The sequence below is a fragment of the Pseudophryne corroboree genome, chromosome 1 (genome assembly GCF_028390025.1).
Source record: "Pseudophryne corroboree isolate aPseCor3 chromosome 1, aPseCor3.hap2, whole genome shotgun sequence".
Taxonomy (NCBI): domain Eukaryota; kingdom Metazoa; phylum Chordata; class Amphibia; order Anura; family Myobatrachidae; genus Pseudophryne; species Pseudophryne corroboree.
In genome coordinates this window covers 307,323,122-307,344,152 of record NC_086444.1, presented here as the reverse complement: position 1 = coordinate 307,344,152, position 21,031 = coordinate 307,323,122, and the positions used below count along the sequence as shown (strand labels likewise).

The window sequence follows — 21,031 nt, the reverse complement described above, 5'->3', positions numbered from 1 at the left end:
GGATCGGTCACCCACACACACGCTGCAATTATCTGGCCGATACACTCATATCGGGCGGATTGGCCAGATAATTGTAATGTATGTGCCCAGCATAAGTAACAGGGAACTGTCTACAGTGTCAGCCCCCTTCCTCTAAGTCACAATTCCTCAGGTGGCAAGAGAACCACGAGAAATGACATGGCTGGAGAGAGCCACACAGAGGTGCAGCATGGCTCACGCATTAGCATACTTTGAGTACTTACTGAACACTTATTCCAAAATGTGCTTCCCTTTGCTTACCTGGCAAACAGCACAGTGAGCAAAGCATTACCATATATAAGTGGAACGAGAGTACGATTATCTGTGCAGGGACTAATCCACCTTAGCACTAAGTTTAAAAAGCATTTCAAACTAACCTTTGTAAAATACAGGTTTATTATATAAAATGAACTAATTTGTTAACAACTCATGTGGATACTGTCTCATGAAAAATTTGGAAGAATAAAAAATACCTTTTTTTCATCTCTAGCAGCTGATTATTTAATACGGACCTCTCCTCTTCCAGCTATAATAAACAAATAAATACAATCAGTTTTGCAATATTTATTGCTTCTGAACACACACTTTAGGTCAGCTTAGACTTGCTACAGGTCAGTGGTTATCACCCACCAAGGTACACCCAGGAAGACCAATTGCATTATTTGTAATCCCAATATTTGCAAAGCAAAACCTCAGCAAGGAACAGAATTGCTATTAGGGAAAATGTTTAGACGTCACTATAAATAAAAGCAATACATATTGTATAAACAACATTAAAACAATATAAAATAAAATAATTACTTTTTTAATTTTTTTTTACAACTTTATTATTTTGATTCAACTAGAAACTGGTAAAACATTACCATGCAAAATCCTATGACCGTGGCAAGTTATGAAATTAGGGTCTCTGTGTTACACATGAACTGGACTTCACTAAATAAAGAAACTTTCTTTTATACAGAAAATACCAGTGATCATGATCGTTGTGCTTTCTTGTCTGACATAAGATGCCTATTGTGAGGCACATGGATAAAGATCCCCAAGGCACTGCTTTGCCCGTGTCTAATTATCACCTAGATCTTCCCCTGCTCTGCCACTACAGATTCTTCACCTACTGTATCAACGTTGCAGGTTGCGAACCACTTCTATAGATGAAGCCATTACTAACAAAGTGGAGATATACTTAAAAGCTGTAATATCACCACCTATTGATAACAGAAATACCCCAAATATATACTATCCAAATATATATCACATTATGATTAGACAGAAATGAAACCAAATAAATGCATGAACAAGAAATGTAAAAGGCAGTGTAAGAAGTGTACACTGCAGGTAAATACTATACAAAATTGTTTTTATGAACACAAACTAAAGAGTATAGTGTACATTCTGTGTAGAATGAGAAATAAATATCTGATATGTCTTTTCATACTGCATCTCACACTTGCAGGCTTAATTTCTATGCAGTCATGTTCAGCATGGGGCTAAGGGCCTAATTCAGCATGGAACGCTGCTCTGTCAGAAGCCGCACTGCGCTAAAGCGAAGGGGGGGGGGGGGTAGGGGAGACCCAGCGTGCATGGCAGACCTGCCCTGTGCTCGGCGCCCCCTTGCATGTCCGAGTAAAGTGTAGGTGTGCGTTTTTTCGCACATCTACAATTCATACTGAATTAGGCTCGAAGTATGCAGAAATGACGGGAGGTACATTTTCTATGACAACAGTATATAATACACGAACACATACCGGGGAGGGGGGGGGGGAAGGAATACTTTTGTTATATATATATATATATATACACACACACCCAAATATATAACCACAGCACTCGCCACCCAAGTGCACTCACCACTCATAGTGTGGGGTACAAGTAACCATGGCACTCGACACCGCAGAAGAGGGGCACACATATGCACTTACCACTCATAGGGTGGGGTGCATGTAGCCCATGACTGCATCACTCTAATACATACAAACAGAAAACCCAGCACTCACCATAGCAAGCTCACTTATCCTCAACACATCAATACATAAATGATGGAGGTTTAGTTGGTGAATTGGCCAATGCACAGAAGCCTTCAAACTGATCGCCAAGGTACGTTCATGCAGGTCCTACACTATTACAGAGTCTGAAAACCTGGCAACTGTTTCACACATCAACTAAACCCCCATCATTTATTTATTGATGCGCTGAGGATAAGTGAGCTTGCTATGGTGCGTGCTGGGTTTTCCGTTTTATATATATATATATATATATATATATATATATATAAAAAAAGACCCAACAAACCCTTTTTGCGCTCTGAAATTGGACCACCTATACTTTTAAATGTAAAATAGGTATTTTTAAAAAACTACACTTTTATTAAAGGGCAAGCTTCTACAAAGAGGTGGTCCCCTGTCGAACGAGACCAGTATTGAATAGAAACCAAGAAAAAGTGTATCTCTGTGGAGCGCACTTATTGGACTAAAATGAATATATTTGTGTCTAATTGACAACAAAATACAATTTAGTATAATTATATTTGGATATTGGTAAAGAGAGGATGACTTTACACAAACACCCTTTTTCTTTAAAACATTTCTTGCTTTTTATTGCTAAAACAATTTAGATTCTCATTTCCATTAAAAAAGTTGATAAATACTTTTACAATGTGTTATTGTTCATTGCAGACACAATATCAAGTTACAACTTTTTCCAAACAATAAAATATTTTCACCCTTATCAATTATTGTACACTATCCCTTTGCTCTAAGTATTCCTCCAAGAGCTCACACCGTTAAGGTGAGGAGGTTTACCTTGTAACATCTAAAAGCATTTTGGTGCGTGTCCAAATAATTGTGGCATTATGATGTTTTGTATCATGTTAATTTTATGATTATGGACTAAAGTCTATTTTATATAAAGAACTCCTGTAATTACACTGTGATTTTTTGTCGGGTGATTTCTTTGGTGAGAGGGTTTCTCTATAGGCTTCAATCAGGAATTCCCTAAGGGAAAAAGAACTCAAGAGAAGCCCCGCCTTGAATCTGGAATTGATCAATTTTTAACCAGTTGTAATCATTAAGCGCACTCTGTTTTGTTGTTCTGTTTCTATTTTTGGGATCTTACCGACAGGGGATTTTTCAGTTGTGCTGCTGAAATTTAGCGCAGGAAGGGTATATTTGTTGTTTGTTCTATATATATATATATATATATATATATACATACACACACACACACACACACACACACAGTACTAAGCGCCTTTCCAATTGTGCATCACTCTGCATCACTTACGCCTGCTTAAGTGCCTGGATAGGCAGAAGATAGGTGTTATGTGGGCCAAGTGCAGTAAGGGTATATTTATGCAATTGCGAACGCATACAGACTGGGACAAAGATGCAGGTACGGCAGAGACAAAGTATTTGCTGGTGATAAAAGGGCAGTTTCATGAGCATAGATGCACCGCAGGCTAACCACTAATGACCGACTGTTTGTGAATGCACTGCTAACAAGGATATGTTCTTCCTTGCCCAGACAAGTTCAGTGTGCACGTTTTAGCTACTCCCCCACCTGTAGACCAGATGTTTCTGCTCTATTTGACAGAATTTCTAAGTTTCATTGATGCCTAATAGTTAATAAATATATTACAAGCAAAATAAACTGATAAAAAAAACAAAAAAGTGTGACGTATGCCTGGTGTAAAACAGACATATATGATGCAAATGCACAGAAGTACATATTAGTGGAAATACACTATAACGACCCATAAATTACACCCATTTTGCCTATGAAGACCCATAAATTAAACAGTTTGATGCAAAATGGGTGTATCAGCCCTACTATGAACAAATGTGCACATAGTTTTCCCAATATCAGATATGCATTTGTTGCTTAGGCCTCAGCTCTCTTTGAGGAATGGTGAGTTTATTTCAGTTAAGATATTTTGTTGTTATGCACAATATGAACAATAAGGTAGTGTACATAAAAGCAAATATAATGACTTATAAGAATCTGAAATTTCGAAACCATTTTATTTTCATAATATAAGATACCTTTGTCACAATTTATAAACTATTTAATTTCAACTAATGAAGTAAAATTAAATATAATTTGTCATCATTAAAATTCGGCTTCATAAAGAGGTTTCAGAATGATGCACCACCTTGCAAATCACAAGGTTCTCTGAAAATTACAGTTGCCACCTTATAGAGCCTACTCTACATACCAAAAATAGCAATTCCACTCCCAACGCCAAGTGCTGACACCCACACATAGGCAGACTGTTCTTTCACAGATGAAAATCAGACAGGAAAATAGTGTACTGTTATAGAAAAATACCACGGATTGTTACACCTCTACTTTACATTATGTTATTGTTCCAGATGCGATTTTTTCCAGCAGAACTCAAACACATGAACTGTAAGCTTTCTGGATCAAGGACTTTTTATCCCATTTGTGTTATTAAATGAAAATATTCTTAATTAAATTGCAATTTTCTGTGTATTTGCAACAATTTATCATTTTCAGACTGTGATTAATAGTTTTGGTTAAACCCCTAAAGAGAACAGTGTATTTTAAATAGGACAGTACATAAATCACAAAATGTGATCACCTGGGAAAATTTGGTCTTTAGTTGAAATAAACCTCAATGTACATACAACAGAGTTGAAGCGGTTATGCACTTAAGCATGTAATAATAGCAATTATGTTAGAATTTCTTTTCATGGAAATTGGGGCATTTTCAAGCAATCACGTGAAATAGACAGTTTCCATAGTGACAAATTACTATACTTCAAAATCTCACAGCAACAATACATTTAATAAAATGTTTTCTGATCAGCAAAGTGTTCACGAAAAGCAAACTGCATTCACTGACCACTATAACTGCAAAGCAAATAAAGCAAGTGTCAATTCCCTTACAAAGAGGCGTCTGTACAAAGTGTATTAACACACAGATATAACTCCACTTGAAATTAGGTAAACTAACCTTCATCTCGCTCTCTGCCACAGTGTTCTATTAAAGGCACAGAATGATAGTTTAAACACGGTTAACGTGTGGAAATCCATGTTATTATGGGTGTTTAAATATTTTATAAATAATGGTAGATTACAATAAATATTTATATGTTTTAAATCATTTTGATGAGGTAAAGGAAATGAACTATATCAAGCAGCAGTAGACCGTAAATATATGTTTACCAACCTTTTGGTTAGTTGAGACTTCCTCTTTGCTCCTTCCAAGCTCCTCTGCAAGTTTGAGGTTCTCCTCCTGCAGAGCTGCTAACTGCTGGGACTTATGCTCTGCTGCCTGCCTCAGCTCTTCCCTGCAAGGACAATGAGAGCAGAGTTACTATGGAAACACGTCAGGCAAGAAAACTGTGGGATAGAATCGTGTTCACAGCTCAAAAAATACATCTTTCTCATGTGATTAAATACTCTGGAGATTAGCACATATGCAACAGATGCATCAGCTACCACATATAGGGTGTGAAACCTGTGCCGGCCCAGAAAAAAGTAAGAACGTCATATCCAAAATGTGAACTTTCTAATACACAAAACAATTTAAATATTTGGTTTCCTTTAACATAAGTGATGCATCCGATAAGAGTACCAGATTAAAATTCCATGGAGCCACAGGAGGGCTCAGTGAACTCAAGAGTAGACCCACCCCTAAGGAAAGCAAGGATCTCTGGACTGGGCACAAAACAAGGAACCTTGCAGTTGTGACAAGAGGCCATGAGAGCCACCTCTGTCAGACCACCACAACCAAACCAAGTTTCTGAAAACACCACTTCCCTTCCAGTATTGCATTCCTGGTGAGGCTGTCCGTCTCCCAATTGTCCACCCCTGGTATGAAGTATGAACACAGCTGATATTGCTGGTACAAGCTGCCTCCACCTAGGACAACATCTGAGCTGCTTGCACCATGATACTGGTGCTCTGGGTAGCACCTTCATTGTTGACATATGCCACTGCCATGGCATTGTCCAATTGGACCTGGATTGGCATCCCGTGATAATTGACGGGGATCCTGTAAGTACAAAGTAAATGGATTGGGGTGCCAAAACACTGATGAGAAGGCCCTGAAGGCGAAGGTGCAATGTCCTCCGTGGACACAATGACCCAGGATTGAGTAGCCACGTACCTGCCCCTGCTGAGATTCTCTGGTATCAACCACTATGCAGGGACTGGTGTAAGCTGCATGCACAGAGAACAGCTGAGACTCCAGGCAACCATTAGACCCTGACCAACCCCACTGAATCTCTCATTGAAACTCTCAGGGGCGGAACCTGGCATACTGCATGGCTTCAAAGTTCGATACCATCTTCCTCTTCAATTTCATGTGCAACAAAACTTACTGATGCGCCAAGTTCAGAACTCTTTGGACTAGTGCCTGGAAGTAACACTCGCAGAAGGCTGGTATCAAAGAGCAAGCCCAGAAACAGCAAGCACTGACTGGGTTCCAGATGGGACTTCTTGAGGTTCAGGATCTACCCGTGCTCCTGTACCTCAAGAAGTCCCATCTGGAAAAATGTCCTGGGTAGGAGAGACCTTTTTAGTTTGATGAAATAACCCAGTTGAATGATCCTCCAATACCCAGTGATCCGTGGAGGACCTCTCCCAACTGTCACTGAAGTGGAGTAGACAACTTCATCACAGAGCCCATCGGGCAGATAGCCTTAGTTGAAACACTAGAAGCCACCTGTGCTGACTCACAAATGTACTTCATAGCGTCTCGGAGGTGTTCTGCTAAATCCAGCAGATCCTGGTCTGACCATTGCTCCATGGCTCTAGCCAACATGGGCCAAATGGACACCTTCACACTCAAATTTTTTGCGCCTAATGAGTTCCAAATAAATTCAGATTATGGGACTGGAAGAGTGGTGTTATTATCCAAATGCACCATAAAAGCATCCACCTTAGGAGACTGCTCCATCTTCAGCATGTAATCCACAGGCAGTGGATAAAGAGTAAAAACCTTGGGGGTACAGTGAAATTTTTTATCTGGTGCTTTCCAAGCCACCTCAATTAAGTCCGAGATCTTTGAAGAGAACAGAAAACTAATCATTCTCTTTCACTTGCACTTAAAAGGGCCTGCAGATTTGCAAGAGTATGCACATCTAAGCATAATAATAAATTCAATCACTTGACTACAGGAGGATTCCAAACTATCGTGAAGTGGCAAGTCATCCGGAAGCTCACTCTTCTTTTTCGATTCAGAGTCCTCCAAAGGAATCCTGGGGAAGTGATTACAATTCTGCAAGTCCCAGTAATGCAGCTCCTCAAAGAACCTTTCCTACTATGAAGAGACCTTTGAGAACCCAGTAGCCGAATGCTTCATCGAATGAACACAAGCAGGCTCCCCAACAAGGACTAAAAGAGACCCAACTAACCCTTCTGGAAGTCCTGTACATGCACTAGGACAGGCCTGGCCAACCTGTGGCTCTCCAGCTGTTGTAAAACTACAAGTCCCATCATGCTTTGCCACAGTTTTGCTATTAAGGAATGCTAAAACCATGGCAGGGCATGCTGGGATGTGTAGTTTCACAACATCTGGAGAGCCACAGGTTGGCCAGGCCTGCACTAGGATGACAGGGGCAGGACGCGGTTTAGCTTGTTCCTCCCGCTGGTAAGCCAACAATTTAACTAGCTCAGCCATGTACCTGCCCAAAACCTGAGCCCATGCCATCCTTTCCATGACAGGTATAGCGCTTCCTAGAATGGAGACATGACTGGACCCATGTGGTAATCAGCGCAACGATCCACAGTAAGACTGTAAATAACCAGGAAAGTAGCTGGATTGTAGATTATACAATTTTGTGTTTCCGCTCAGTTAATCAAGCAAAGAGCAATGCAACACATAGCGATAAACAGATTAGTGGTGTAATAAACATACAGGGATCTAGCAAAACAGTCATGTAAAACACACAGCTGGAACGCAGGTAACACTGAAAAACAAACTAAACAAACAAACAAAGCACAAAGACAGTGCTGTACAAAAGCCTTTTAGAGAGAGGCCAAGAGATAGGAGCTGCAGAGGAGAGGAGCTAGGGTCCGGAGCAATGTCCCCAGAAGCAGGCTGCAACAGGAATGCAAAGTAACAGCATCCTCTTTCCTAGAGGAGCTAGGGTCCGGAGCAATGTCCCCAGAAGCAGGCATGCAGAGTAACAGCATCCTCTTTCCTGGAAAGCTGGACTGCACCACCACCTCCTCTCCAACCAAAAATCTCCATGCAACCATTAGAAAACTTTCTCTTCAGGGGAACTGCATGGTACAGCCAACTCCCAGGTAGCCTGATACTGCGCTTCTCCTCCTAAGAGGAAGGGAATTGACGAGAAATCAAAGCAATCCTAACAAAAGGGAATGGAGACCTGAGCAAGAGAAAGTCGGAAAGTGAACAGAGATGACTTCCCCAGTGGTCCTGCGGCAGTGCCGACTTCAGAGTTGCCAGATTTCCCAATGTGTTCTGTAGGTGCAGCACACGACAGTCTGTCTAGTAAAAGAATAAAGTTTACAAATAAAACAGAAAACTATTCTTAGGCTGCAGCACAGCCCTAGGCAATACAGCACACCTGCCATGGGACCTTAAAACATAAGGTAGACCACGGGTTACAGAAGGGAGGAGATACTCTCTTAAAGTTATACTAGTTTAATCAGTGCCAGCAATATGCCGTTAATATACATCACAATGCCGACGCCTGGTTCCCGCACAGCGGTACATAGCCGGCGCCACAGGCTTTTGTCCCTCTATGAGTGTCCACGACACCCACAGAGGGAGAATATAACCTGTGGCCAGGGCAACGAGCCTGTAAGGGGCTTACTAGCGCTCGCCCCTCTGCCAGCATCCTGGTGGCCGGGATGCCGGCATCTGTATAATGACGGCCGGCATCCTGGCCATCGGTAACTCATACCGATCCCTGCCAGCTCCTACAGGGGCACTCAGTGTTCCTCAATCTGAAAAAATTAATAAATCACTCACAATTTTTTTTTCTAGAGCTAGCTTGGAATCAGATTGCAATTGCATTTCAAATTTCATAAAGTATACAAACATATCGATAGATGAATCAGAAGTCTATTGACCGACATACCCGTCAATCACAGTGTGCAGCAATTTCAGCTGTGGCACACCTTATCTGCATTGGAAGTACAATATTTTTACTTAAAGCTGTCCAACTAAGACTATGCAGGGCTGCCACATTCCTAACCAGAGCCTAAGGGATGATGTATTGTGATTGGTACTCATACGCACACACCTTCTGAACTGCCATTTTAAGTTGGCATGCTAAACTCATTTGCTGCTTCTGTATAACACAGAGCTCAAGGATAAATAAGTTTCAGTCCCAGGTGCAGCTTATACAAGTTACTGTACCTGTCTGTGGTACAAGTATCCCAATTACAGTACAATGTTGATCGTATTCATTATAGAACTGCAGCCGACCAACATAACAAACTGTTGCTACTAAATTCAGCTAATACCAGTTTGACAATGTAATGTCAATTAACCTCTAAGCTCAGAGAGTGAGGGGAAAAAAATATACTTACATTTTTGATATTACTCACAACTTAATACAATATTTTTGGAAATTAACAGGATAATTGGTGATAAATTTAAATATGTTATAGATCAACAGGGAAATAATGAAGCAATAAGTGGAGCAGCATCAGTACTGCAACATGGGTTTCCCAGGTTTTCACTTAAAAGTTATACAAAAAGTCCTTAACACCATATACAGCTATATTTATGCTATAATAAAAAGACACGGAACAAAAACTTACAATTCTTTCTTAAGAGCTTCTGTTTTCAAACATTCTCCTTTCAGAAGCCCATTAGTCTTGCTTGTCTGTTCTGCAGCTGATGCTTGCTGTTCTTTAAGGCAATCCAGCTACGTAAAAACCAAAAACCATCAAAACAGATACAGCACAGCTCCAGTACTTTACAGTCACACAATAATGAAAGGAAATCCAAAGAAAAGTTTTCCTTGAAGTGAAATAAAGGTATTCCCCTTGTTTATAAAGAGCATGTACTGTAGGCAGATATTTTGCTACTGTATTTGCGAGTTTATCTCTCTGAAGCTTGAAGGCTTAATCCTCGGTTTATTGCTAGGTAATGCCCAGGATTACTGTGCAACAGCTAATCCAACAGAATTGTAAATGTTATTACTCTATTTGGTATGCCTTCTAGTAAATCTACAATTATTTTCACATTCCACCAATAACCTACAAGCTAGACTGCAGTTATCCAGGTTGCACTATACTAATGAAAGATAATTCTGAGATATTTGTACAGTCCATATACATTAGTAACCATAGTTAATGATTTTGACTCTTCTGATAAACCCAATCACTAAGTCCATGCGAGAAGCATGAAAACAATAATCCTTTGTTTTTGTTTTTTATTAGTGCACAAAAATTACTTCTTTCTGCAGTTCTGAGTGACGTTTCTTCAGCTCTTCCATCGTAGAGACAGACTCCGTCCTTTCTTTGACTAGTGCATTTTTCTCCGCAGTTATCTGCTCAATCTTTTTATAAGATTCTTCTGCAATCTGAGAAACCTATATTTAACAGCAATCATCATTAGTAAAGGTAGATGGAAAGAAAAAACGATTTGTTACCCACCCAACAGTGTCTTTTTTAAAGAGGTGATCGTGTCAAGCTTGGCAGACAATTACACCATTAGTGTACCAGAAAGAATTATTCACTTTTAGCCCAAGTGTACAAATGAACATAAGCTTTCAGTGAAGGAAATAGTTGCATTTATAGCTCTAAAAATAATGTACCACTAGGTGTATAAAGCAAACCAAAAGGACACCCACATACATCAACCTCACGCTCTTTTATTGCAATTGTAGGTATATTGTAGGGCTGCATTGCAGAGAAGCAACATGCCAGACTTAATGATCTATATTTGTTGAAGAAATTAATATGGACAATGCACTGATTGACCCTACAGTGTTGAAGTATTGTTGCCTGGAAGAGGGGATGCTTCTGCTCATGCAATATACTGCGGGTCATGGGTGTAGTCCTCATCCCGACAGTCAGGATGCAGACGTTCAAAATAACGACAGTGGCATCCCGACTGTCTGAATCCCGACACATTTTGCCAGTAAGTATTCGGGCTATGCTGCGGAAGGGGGAGGTAAGGGGTATGTTTCGAAGAAGAGCAGTGTGTGTCCTTTTGGGAAAATGAGAAACAAGAAAAAAAAAATAGTAATTAAATAGCATTGTTCAGAGATACAAAAGTGTGCAGTAAAGAGAGGCAACTAACGAGGCACTGGCTTTTGTCTTCTCAAAATTAGACAATGAAAACAAATGCCGCTGCTATAGTTTTTTATGCCCTCTACACACTCGGCAATCCGCCACCAAGCTGCCTGACGGGGGATACGGCCGACGGGCGACCCGGCGGCGTGGGAGTTGGTGACGGGGTGGGGAGTGAAGTATCTTCACTCCCCCCGTCACCCGGCTCCATAGCAGTGCATGCTAATATGGACGAGATCGTCCATATTGGCCTGCATGCTTGCATAAGCGACCCGGCATCAACGATGAACGAGAGCAGGGCCGTGCATTGCTCATCAATGGTGCCTACACACTGAACGATACGAACGAGTTCTCGTTCATTAATGAACAAGAACGTTCATATCGTTAAGGGAAATCTTTAAGTGTGTAGGGCCCTTTAAAGTTCTCCTCTGGGCAATGCTAGTAAAAACTCACAATGATTTACATAAAAACACAGAGCTAACAATAATTATTTGTGATTGTAATCCAGATTTATAACAAAAATTGAATCTTAAATATCATGCCTCAGGCTTATTTCATACAAGTTATTTGAGATTGGAAAAAGAAGTCAATAAGTAGAGGTAACTGTGAATAAATGTTACAGAACAGTACATATAGTCATTGTGGTTACACTTTTCTTTCATTACATATATATATATATATATATATATATATATATATATATACACACACACACACATACATACATACATACATACACTGCCCAAAAAAATAAAGGGAACACTAAAATAACATCCTAGATCTGAATGAATTAAATATTCTTATTAAATACTTTGTTCTTTACATAGTTGAATGTGCTGACAACAAAATCACACAAAAATGATCAATGGAAATCAAATTTATTAACCCATGGAGGTCTGGATTTGGAGTCACCCTCAAAATTAAAGTGGAAAAACACACTACAGGCTGATCCAACTTTGATGTAATGTCCTTAAAACAAGTCAAAATGAGGCTCAGTAGTGTCTGTGGCATCCTCGTGCCTGTATGACCTCCCTACAACGCCTGGGCATGCTCCTGATGAGGTGGCGGATGGTCTCCTGAGGGATCTCCTCCCAGACCTGGACTAAAGCATCCGCCAAATCCTGGACAGTCTGTGGTGCAACGTGGCATTGGTGGATGGAGCGAGACATGATGTCCCAGATGTGCTCAATTGGATTCAGGTCTGGGGAACGGGCGGGCCAGTCCATAGCATCAATGCCTTCGTCTTGCAGGAACTGCTGACACACTCCAGCCACATGAGGTCTAGCATTGTCTTGCATTAGGAGGAACCCAGGACCAACCGCACCAGCATATGGTCTCATAAGGGGTCTGAGGATCTCATCTCGGTACCTATTGTCAGTCAGGCTACCTCTGGCGAGCACATGGAGGGCTGTGAGGCCCCCCAAAGAAATGCCACCCCACACCATTACTGACCCACTGCCAAACCGGTCATGCTGGAGGATGTTGCAGGCAGAACGTACTCCTTGGCGTCTCCAGACTCTGTCACGTCTGTCACATGTGCTCAGTGAGAACCTGCTTTCATCTGTGAAGAGCACAGGGCGCCAGTGGCGAATTTGCCAATCTTGGTGTTCTCTGGCAAATGCCAAACGTCCTGCACGGTGTTGGGCTGTAAACACAACACCCACCTGTGGGCGTCGGGCCCTCATACCACCCTCATGGAGTCTGTTTCTGATCGTTTGAGTAGACACATGCACATTTGTGGCTTGCTGGAGGTCATTTTGCAGGGCTCTGGCAGTGCTCCTCCTGTTCCTCCTTGCACAAAGGCGGAGGTAGCGGTCCTGCTGCTGGGTTGTTGCCCTCCTACTGCGTCCTCCACATCTCCTTATGTACTGGTCTGTCTCCTGGTAGCGCCTCCATGCTGTGGACACTACGCTGACAGACACAGCAAACCTTCTTTACACAGCTCGCATTGATGTGCCATCCTGGATGAGCTGCACTACCTGAGCCACTTGTGTGGGTTGTAGGGAGGTCATACAGGCGCACACTACTGAGGCCACACACACTATTGAGCCTCATTTTGACTTGTTTTAAGGACATTACATCAAAGTTGGATCAGCCTGTAGTGTGTTTTTCCACTTTAATTTTGAGGGTGACTTCAAATCCAGACCTCCATGGGTTAATAAATTTGATTTCCATTGATCATATTTGTGTGATTTTGTTGTCAGCACATTCAACTATGTAAAGAACAAAGTATTTAATAAGAATATTTCATTCATTCAGATCTAGGATGTGTTATTTTAGTGTTCCCTTTATTTTTTTGAGCAGTGTGTATGTGTGTATGTATATATATATATATATATATATATATATATATATATAATCTAGGTGGTGTGAAATCATTTTAAGTAACCCTAACTAAAATCTGGAGTAATTTTTTTATTCACAGTTTCCTTAAAAAATTAATTAAAAATTATACATGTCAATTAACAAAATTATCATTATTATAATGACAGTGCAGTGTGAAAAGCATGCAGGTGCAGGTGACCATCCCGTTATTCCTAGAAAGTAGTGCCCAGTGTTAGTAGTTTTAGTTCACTTAACAATTTGATACCTCATGTATTTGGGCTTCCTTGCTGTTCTGTTGAGCCTGCAGTGCATTAAACCTCAACACCAACTCCTCTTTTTCCCTCTGTAATGCCTGACATTGGATTTCTAACTGTTCAACAAGTCCCGACACTTCATGGTTGCTTGTGGTTAGTGCGACTACTTCATCGGAGAGTCTGCCACAGGTCTCGATGACATCTTGTTTTTCTTTTAAAATGGTTAAGTTTGTGCATTCCAGGTTTTCTTGTGCAGATAACAAATGAGACCTCTCCTGACTTAGTTTTTCTATTTCCTTTTCGTTGAATTTGTGCCGACAACAAAGCTCTTCCAATGTGTTAGAAGCACTCTTATACAAGTCTTGAAGCTCTTCTTTTGATTTTGTTAAGGAAACAAAATCATTATTAAGCTCTTCCAAGTTAGATGAAAGATTACTGTTCTGCAGTTCTAATCTCACCTTTTCCTGGGCAAGGGTGTGCAAGAGATGGTCTAGATTCTCCTTCTGCTCTAGAAGTTTGTCATACTTACACTGATGCTCCTTATTTTGTAGTAATAGCTGTTCCTTTTCTTCCACCACATTATCTAAGCTTGTTTGAAGTTCTGTACATTTTAACTGTAGACCATCTGTTTGACATATAAACATTTGTCTCTCTTCAGCTAGCCTTTGCTCAAATTTTGTAAAGCCTGTATAAAGTTCATTACATTTTTCTTGCAAGTCATCTCTATCTTTTGTCAACAAATCTATGTCAATGCAACACTTATCATATTTCTCAAGCAAAGACTGTTTCTCCGTCAGGTTATCCTGGTGATCCAATTCCAGAGCAGTCTTGTCTTTCTGGGTTTGCTCCACTAATAATGAAAGGTTTTCATTAGTTTTGGTCAATTCATCAACTTTCTTCATTGCTTCTGTGATATTAACCTTTAAAGATTCAATTTCTTCTAACAGGTGACTTTTCTCCTGAGACAATACAAGGTTTGAGGATTCTGAACATTCAAACTTAGCTTTAATGCTAGCAAGCTCATTTATAATGAATTGCTCTCTAGACTGAAGCTCAGTGTTCATTGCGTTAACAGCATTTTGCTCTTCAGACATAGACCCGAGTTGGTTTTCTAAATCTGCCACCTGCAGAGATATCAGATTTTTTTCATTTTTTAAGTTATTTATCTCATCCATCATTTTGCCTTGGACAATCTTGGCCTCTTCTGAACACATCTCACATTTAACCACAAGCTCATTGTTTTGTTTTAAAAGATCACCTATTTCATTTGTCAACTTTCTCTCAGATGAAAGTAGCATCTCCTTTTCTTGTAGCAACGTAACACGTTCAGAATTAGATATACTACTACTGGTCTTAATTTCTTCAAGTAACATTATTAGACTTTTCTTGGAGAGTTGAAGTTCTTCATTATCTTTTTCTGAGTTGTGAAGTTCTTTTCTAACTAATGCTAATTGTTTTGTCAACTCACTGCAATTTATAATCATTTCATCTTTCTCTGTAAGTAATTCCCTTACTTTTTCATTTAATTCATTTTGTTGTAATGTGAGTTCTTCCTTTTCAGAAGTAAGAGCTGCATTTGTTCTTACTAAAGCCTCATTCTGAATGCTTAAAACAGAAAATGTATTTTCATATTCTACATTTCTATTTAGAATGCTCTCATTTTCTTTTTTAGCAGTAGATATTTCATACATCAGGTCAGTTTCTTTCCTTTCCAGGTCTTCCTTGGACCAAGTAAGGGTTTGAATTATTTCATCTTTTTCCTTAATTGAGATGTTATGAGCTATGACTTCCTTTTCATATTCCTCCAATTTATGTTTGTCTTTTTCATTCAAAGCACATGCTTGAAGCAATTCATCTCTTCGGTTTGTAAGATCTAGGTTTTCTTGGATGGATTTGTCCAGTTGAGATTTGATTTCCATCAGTTCACTTTCCATAGAATTATATTTTAATGCTAACTTTTCTTTTTCTTGAAGCACATTTTCTATCTCTGTATTTAACTGGTTTTGCTTTATTAGAAGATCTTCCATTTCAGATTTTGCATCTGTAATAGTTTTGATCAGCTTCTCCTTCTCATCAATTACAGCACCTAACTTGCTCTGCAGTTCTAAATATTGATCTGATGCAAATTGTTTACCTGCTTCTAGATCATCTATTTCTTCTTTTAGAGCTTTCTGCTTGCTCGTCAGATCTTCTGTGGTGTTTTTCAGCATGTGAATCATCTCATCTTTTTCCCTTGCAAGAACCATATTTTCTTCAGTAGCACTCATCTGGTGCTCCTGGATTTCCCGATTCTTGCTTTGAAGTAAATCCTTATCTGTCTGAAGTTCTTTCATTTTAGCATCCATTTCATTAACAGAAGACTGTAAGCCTTCACAGTCCAAACTCATCTTCAGAAGCTCATCTTTAGCGTTACCCAGTTCAGCTATCAGTTGTTCTTTTTCAGATGCTAATGTCTGAGAGTCACTATTTAACTCAGTGCATTTTTGTTCAAGATCTTGTTTCTCACATTTAAGGCTGTCTTTTGCAGCTTTAAGCTCTTCATTGAGAGACAAAAGCCTGATTTGCTCTTGCTGGAGCACATTAACACAAGATTCAAAGTCTACAATCTTTGAAAGCAGTGAATCCTTTCCTAGCTTTAATGCATCTGCCTCCTGGGCCAGTATGTCCTTTTCCACTTTCAAAACCCTCATCTCTTCTGTTATCAGTTCAACCTCTTGCTTTTTGGATTCTAACACATAGGTTAAAGACTAAAAGGGATAAAGTTGGGGAGGAAAAAATATATATATATATATAAAAAAATGAAAATCAAGCAGGCTAATGGAATCATGGAGTAAGCACAGATGTAGCACATGTATGTATGAATTGAGACACGTTAAAACCACTAAGCACTTAGTATTAAGAGCATTAAATAAAAATGCTTTAGGAACTTCCAATAACTGCATATTTTAGGTCTAAAAATGTATGTGTTCTGTACCATACATACTTCTATGAACAGAATTTATGCTTTTGCCTACTTGAATAACAAAATAGATTGTAAGCTTGTGAGCAGGGCCCTCTGTTACACAGTCTGGTTATATTATTTTTCAATTGTAAAGCGCAAAGGTATATGCTGGCACTATAAAAGTAACTGTTAATTAATGAATTAGAGGGCATTGCATTATTGATCTGATCTGCATGCTGCTCTGGTGGATATGTTTAAAAACAAACAAAGCCATTTTTATCTCCAGACCATAGCTTACTCTGAATTAACGGTATTTTTTAATTTATGTCAAGTCCATTTCACCCAAAGAACCTAGACAGCCCCTGGTACCTTCTTTATCCACAGTAACTTTATCACTCCTATTGCCAGTTTGAGTCAGTAAAATGATAAAGAAAACTAAAAACACATTAACACACACCTCACATACTCACCTTGCTGCAGAGGACCTTGCTTCCGTCGCTGGATAAAGAAGATACCACTTTGGGAGGGGAGTAATAACTATTTAAGCAAATTGGAAAGTTCCAATTGTTTAATTAGTCCTCAGTGGGGCGAGGAGGCGTTGGTGCTGCCGGGGTCCCAGAGCAAGTCCCTGTGATTTTTCCTAAAATTAACAATTTTATAAAAAAAAAAAATCAGACTTGCTCTGGAGGTGCGAAAAAAAGACAGTAATTCCTAAATAAATCACTGCAGCCGATTTTCTGTCCTGCAACTGAAAACCAATTGCATTCCCCGCAATAATGAAAGAAAGAAACAAAGAAAGAGAAAAAAAGAGAAAGTAGGAGAAAGAGAAAAAGTAGGAGAGAGGAAGGAAGAAAGAAAGAAGTAGGAGAGGAAGAAAAAAGAAAGAAAAAGAGAAAAAAGAAAAAAAGAAAAAGTAGGAGAAAAAAGAAAGAAAGAAAGAAAGAAAGAAAGAAAGAAAGAAAGAAAGAAAAAAAGAAAAAAAAGAAAGAAAGAAAAAGGAAAGAAAAAAGAATGAAAAAGGAAAGAAAAAAGAATGAAAAAAGAAAAAAAAAGAAAAAGGAAAGAAAAAAGAATGAAAAAAGAAAAAAAAAGAAAAAAAGAAAAAAGAAAAAAGAGAAAAAAAAAGAAAGAAAGAAAAAAAGAAAAAAAAGAAAAAAAGAAAAAAAGAAAGAAAAAAAGAAAGAAAAAAGAAAAAAAAGAAAAAAAGAAAGAAAAAAAGAAAGAAAAAAGAAAAAAAAGAAAAAAGAAAAAAAAAGAAAGAAAAAAGAAAAAAGAAAAAAAAAAGAAAGAAAAAAGAAAAAAAGAAAAAAAGAGAAAAAAAAAGAAAAAAGAAAAAAAAAAGAAAAAAGAAAAAAGAAAAAAAGAAAAAAGAAAGAAAAAAAGAAGGAAAGAAAGAAATAAAGACAGAAATAAAGAAAAAAAGAAAGAAAAAAAGATAAAGAAAAAAAAGAGAAGAAAAAAGAAAGATAGAAAAAGAAAGATAAGTAGGAGAAAGAAAGAAAGAAAAAGTAGGAGAGAGAAAAAAGAAGGAGAAAGAGAAAGAAAGAAAAAGAAAAGTAGGAGAAAGAAAGAAAAGTAGGAGAAAAGTAGGAGAAATAAAGGGAAAGAGAAATAAAGACAGAGAGAAAGAAAAAAAAAAAAAAAAAAGAAAGAAAAAAATATGTTATGGTAAGAACTTACCGTTGATAACGGTATTTCTCCTAAGTCCACAGGTTCCACAGGATAGCAGTGGGATATGATGGAGCGACAGCGGATTGGCACCAAACGATCACAAGCTTCAGTCCTCCCAGGATGCAACGGGCCCGTCCATATATCTCCGCCCACTGGCTCAGGCAAATCCCTTGTATTCCAAAGCATTTAGGCAGGAGCATCATGTAGAGCCCTAATCAGGCGAGAAGAACACACATGTACACCCTTCCGTACAAGGAGGAAGAGGTTTAGTGAGTAGAAAGATCATCAAATCAGGTGAGTCAGGGTGGGATCCCTGTGGAACCTGTGGACTTAGGATAAATACTATTATCAACGGTAAGTTATTACCATAACGTATATTTCTCCGGCAGGGTCCACAGATTATCCACAGGATAACAATGGGATTTCCCAAAGCAATTTAGTGGTGGGGACGCTCCTGATTAGACAGGAGAACCTTTCGCCCGAATTCAGTGTCATGAGAGGCAAAAGTATCCAAGGAATAATGTCTAATGAATGTGTAAATGGAAGACCATGTGGGTGCCTTGCATATCTGTTCTGCTGAAGCACCATTTTGTGCTGCCCATGAAGGACCTACCTTACGAGTGAGCAGAGACATTATCCGGAACAGGAAGATCAGCTCGAGAATATGCTTCTGAAATCGTCATTCGAAGCCATCTTGCCAGGGTCTGTTTAGTAGCAGGCTATCCTCTCTTGTGAAAACCGTAGAGTATGAAGAGAGAATCTGTCTTTATGATGGCACTGGTACGATCCACGTAGATCCTTAATGCCCGGACTACGTCCAGCGACGCATCTCCCGCAGAAAGTCCCGATACCTGAAAAGCCGGGACTACAATTTCTTCATTAAGGTGGAATTTAGACACCACCTTCGGAAGATACTCAGATCTAGTTCTTAGAACTGCTTTATCTGGATAAAAAGTCAGAAAAGGAGAATGACAAGACAGCGCTTCTAAATCTGATACTCTTCTAGCTGATGCCATAGTCAGTAGAAAGAGAACTTTAGCTGTCAACCATTTAAGATCCACTTTATTAAGTGGTTCAAATGGAGCAACTTGAAGGGCTTTTAGGACTAAATTTAAGTCCCAAGACACTGTAGGAGGAACAAAGGGAGGTTGAATGCGCAGCATTCCCTGGAAGAAAGTAAGCACATCCTGTAAATTGGCAGTTTTCTTTTGGAACCATACAGTCAATGCTGATACTTGTACTCTCAAGGAAGCCACCTTCAAACCTTTATCCATTCCCGCCTGAAGGAAATCTAAGACCCTAGAAATTTGAAAAGATTTCGGGTCCATATTTCTTTCACTGCATCAATGAATATAGGCCTGCCATATTCGGTGACAAATGCGAGCTGAGGAGGGTTTCCTTGCTCTGAGCATTGTTTGAATTACCTGTTGTGAGAATCCTCTTGACTTCAGGATAGAGGTTTCAAGAGCCATGCCGTCAACGATAGTCGATCCAGATGCCTGTGGTAACAAGGACCCTGCAGTAGTAGATCTGGACGTTGAGGGAGCAGAAGTGGAGCATCCATCGACATTCCCTGCAGATCTGTGTACCAATGCCTTCTGGGCCAAGCCGGAGCTATTAGAATCACGGCATCCTTTGCTTCTTTTAACTTCCTCACCACCATGGGTAGCAGGATGATCGGAGGAAACAGATACACCAGATCAAAATCCCATTTCACTGACAGGGTGTCCACAAAGATCGCTCTGGGATCCTTTGTTCTTGACCCGTAAACGGGTACTTTGTTGTTCAGACGGGACGCCATGAGATCTCTCTCTGGCAAACCCCACTTGTCTACTGCAGTCTGTAAGACTTCCGGATGTAGAGGCCATTCGCTTGCTTGAATGGCGTATCGACTGAGAAAGTCTGCTTCCCAGTTTAGGACTCCTGGAACAAATACTGCGGACAATGCTGGAAGATGGAGTTCTGCCCCTTTTAGTATGTGCTTTAGCTCCTTCATTACTGTTTGACTGTGCGTTCCTCCCTGATGGTTGAGGTACGCTACTGCCGTAGCATTGTCCAAGCGGATCTGGACTGATCTTCCTTGAAGAATGTCCTTTACCTGAATCAGTGCCATGTATATGGGCCAAAGTTCTAACAGATTTATTGGCAGGCAACTTTCTTCTGTGGTCGATTGTACCTGGAACCATAATCTTCCGGACACTGCTCCCCAGCCCTGAAGACTGGCATCTGTTGTCAAAATCTCCCAAACTGATATCCAAAAGGGTCTCCCTTTGTTTATATGGGATGTTTGTAGCCACCAGGCTAATGACTTTCTTACCTTGTGTGAAAGTACCATAGTCGGTTTCTTTATTGTCTGATGTATTCCATTCCACTCTCCTGATTCCTTTACTGTACCTTGGATATCTTGTCCAGAGGTAAAAATATTTTCCGCAGACTTGAATCCAGTACAGCCCCCAAGTGAGTCATCCGTTGTGACGGAACTAGAGATGATTTTGCCCAATTTATGAGCCATCCATGCCTCTGCAGACATGTTATTGTCTGTTGGAGATGGTCCAAGAGCAATTCCTGTGATTGTGCTAGA

At 39.7% G+C, this 21,031-nt stretch overlaps 1 protein-coding gene across 10 annotated transcripts in view; it reads right to left on the bottom strand.

Annotated features, from left to right (window-relative positions):
• CLIP1 (CAP-Gly domain containing linker protein 1) overlaps positions 1-21,031 on the bottom strand; it is a 307,706-nt gene that overhangs the window by 32,347 nt on the left and 254,328 nt on the right. For 9 of the 10 annotated variants that reach the window (XM_063964459.1, XM_063964456.1, XM_063964457.1 and 6 more), the window contains 5 exons: positions 13,850-16,585; positions 10,419-10,556; positions 9,781-9,887; positions 5,207-5,327; positions 492-544 (listed from right to left, as the gene is read on the bottom strand). In XM_063964459.1, the coding sequence (XP_063820529.1) occupies positions 492-544; positions 5,207-5,327; positions 9,781-9,887; positions 10,419-10,556; positions 13,850-16,585 (3,155 nt within the window). Of the gene's footprint in view, positions 1-491; positions 545-4,780; positions 5,018-5,206; positions 5,328-9,780; positions 9,888-10,418; positions 10,557-13,849; positions 16,586-21,031 lie in introns of those variants that run through there. The other variant, XM_063964458.1, reaches the window with a different exon arrangement.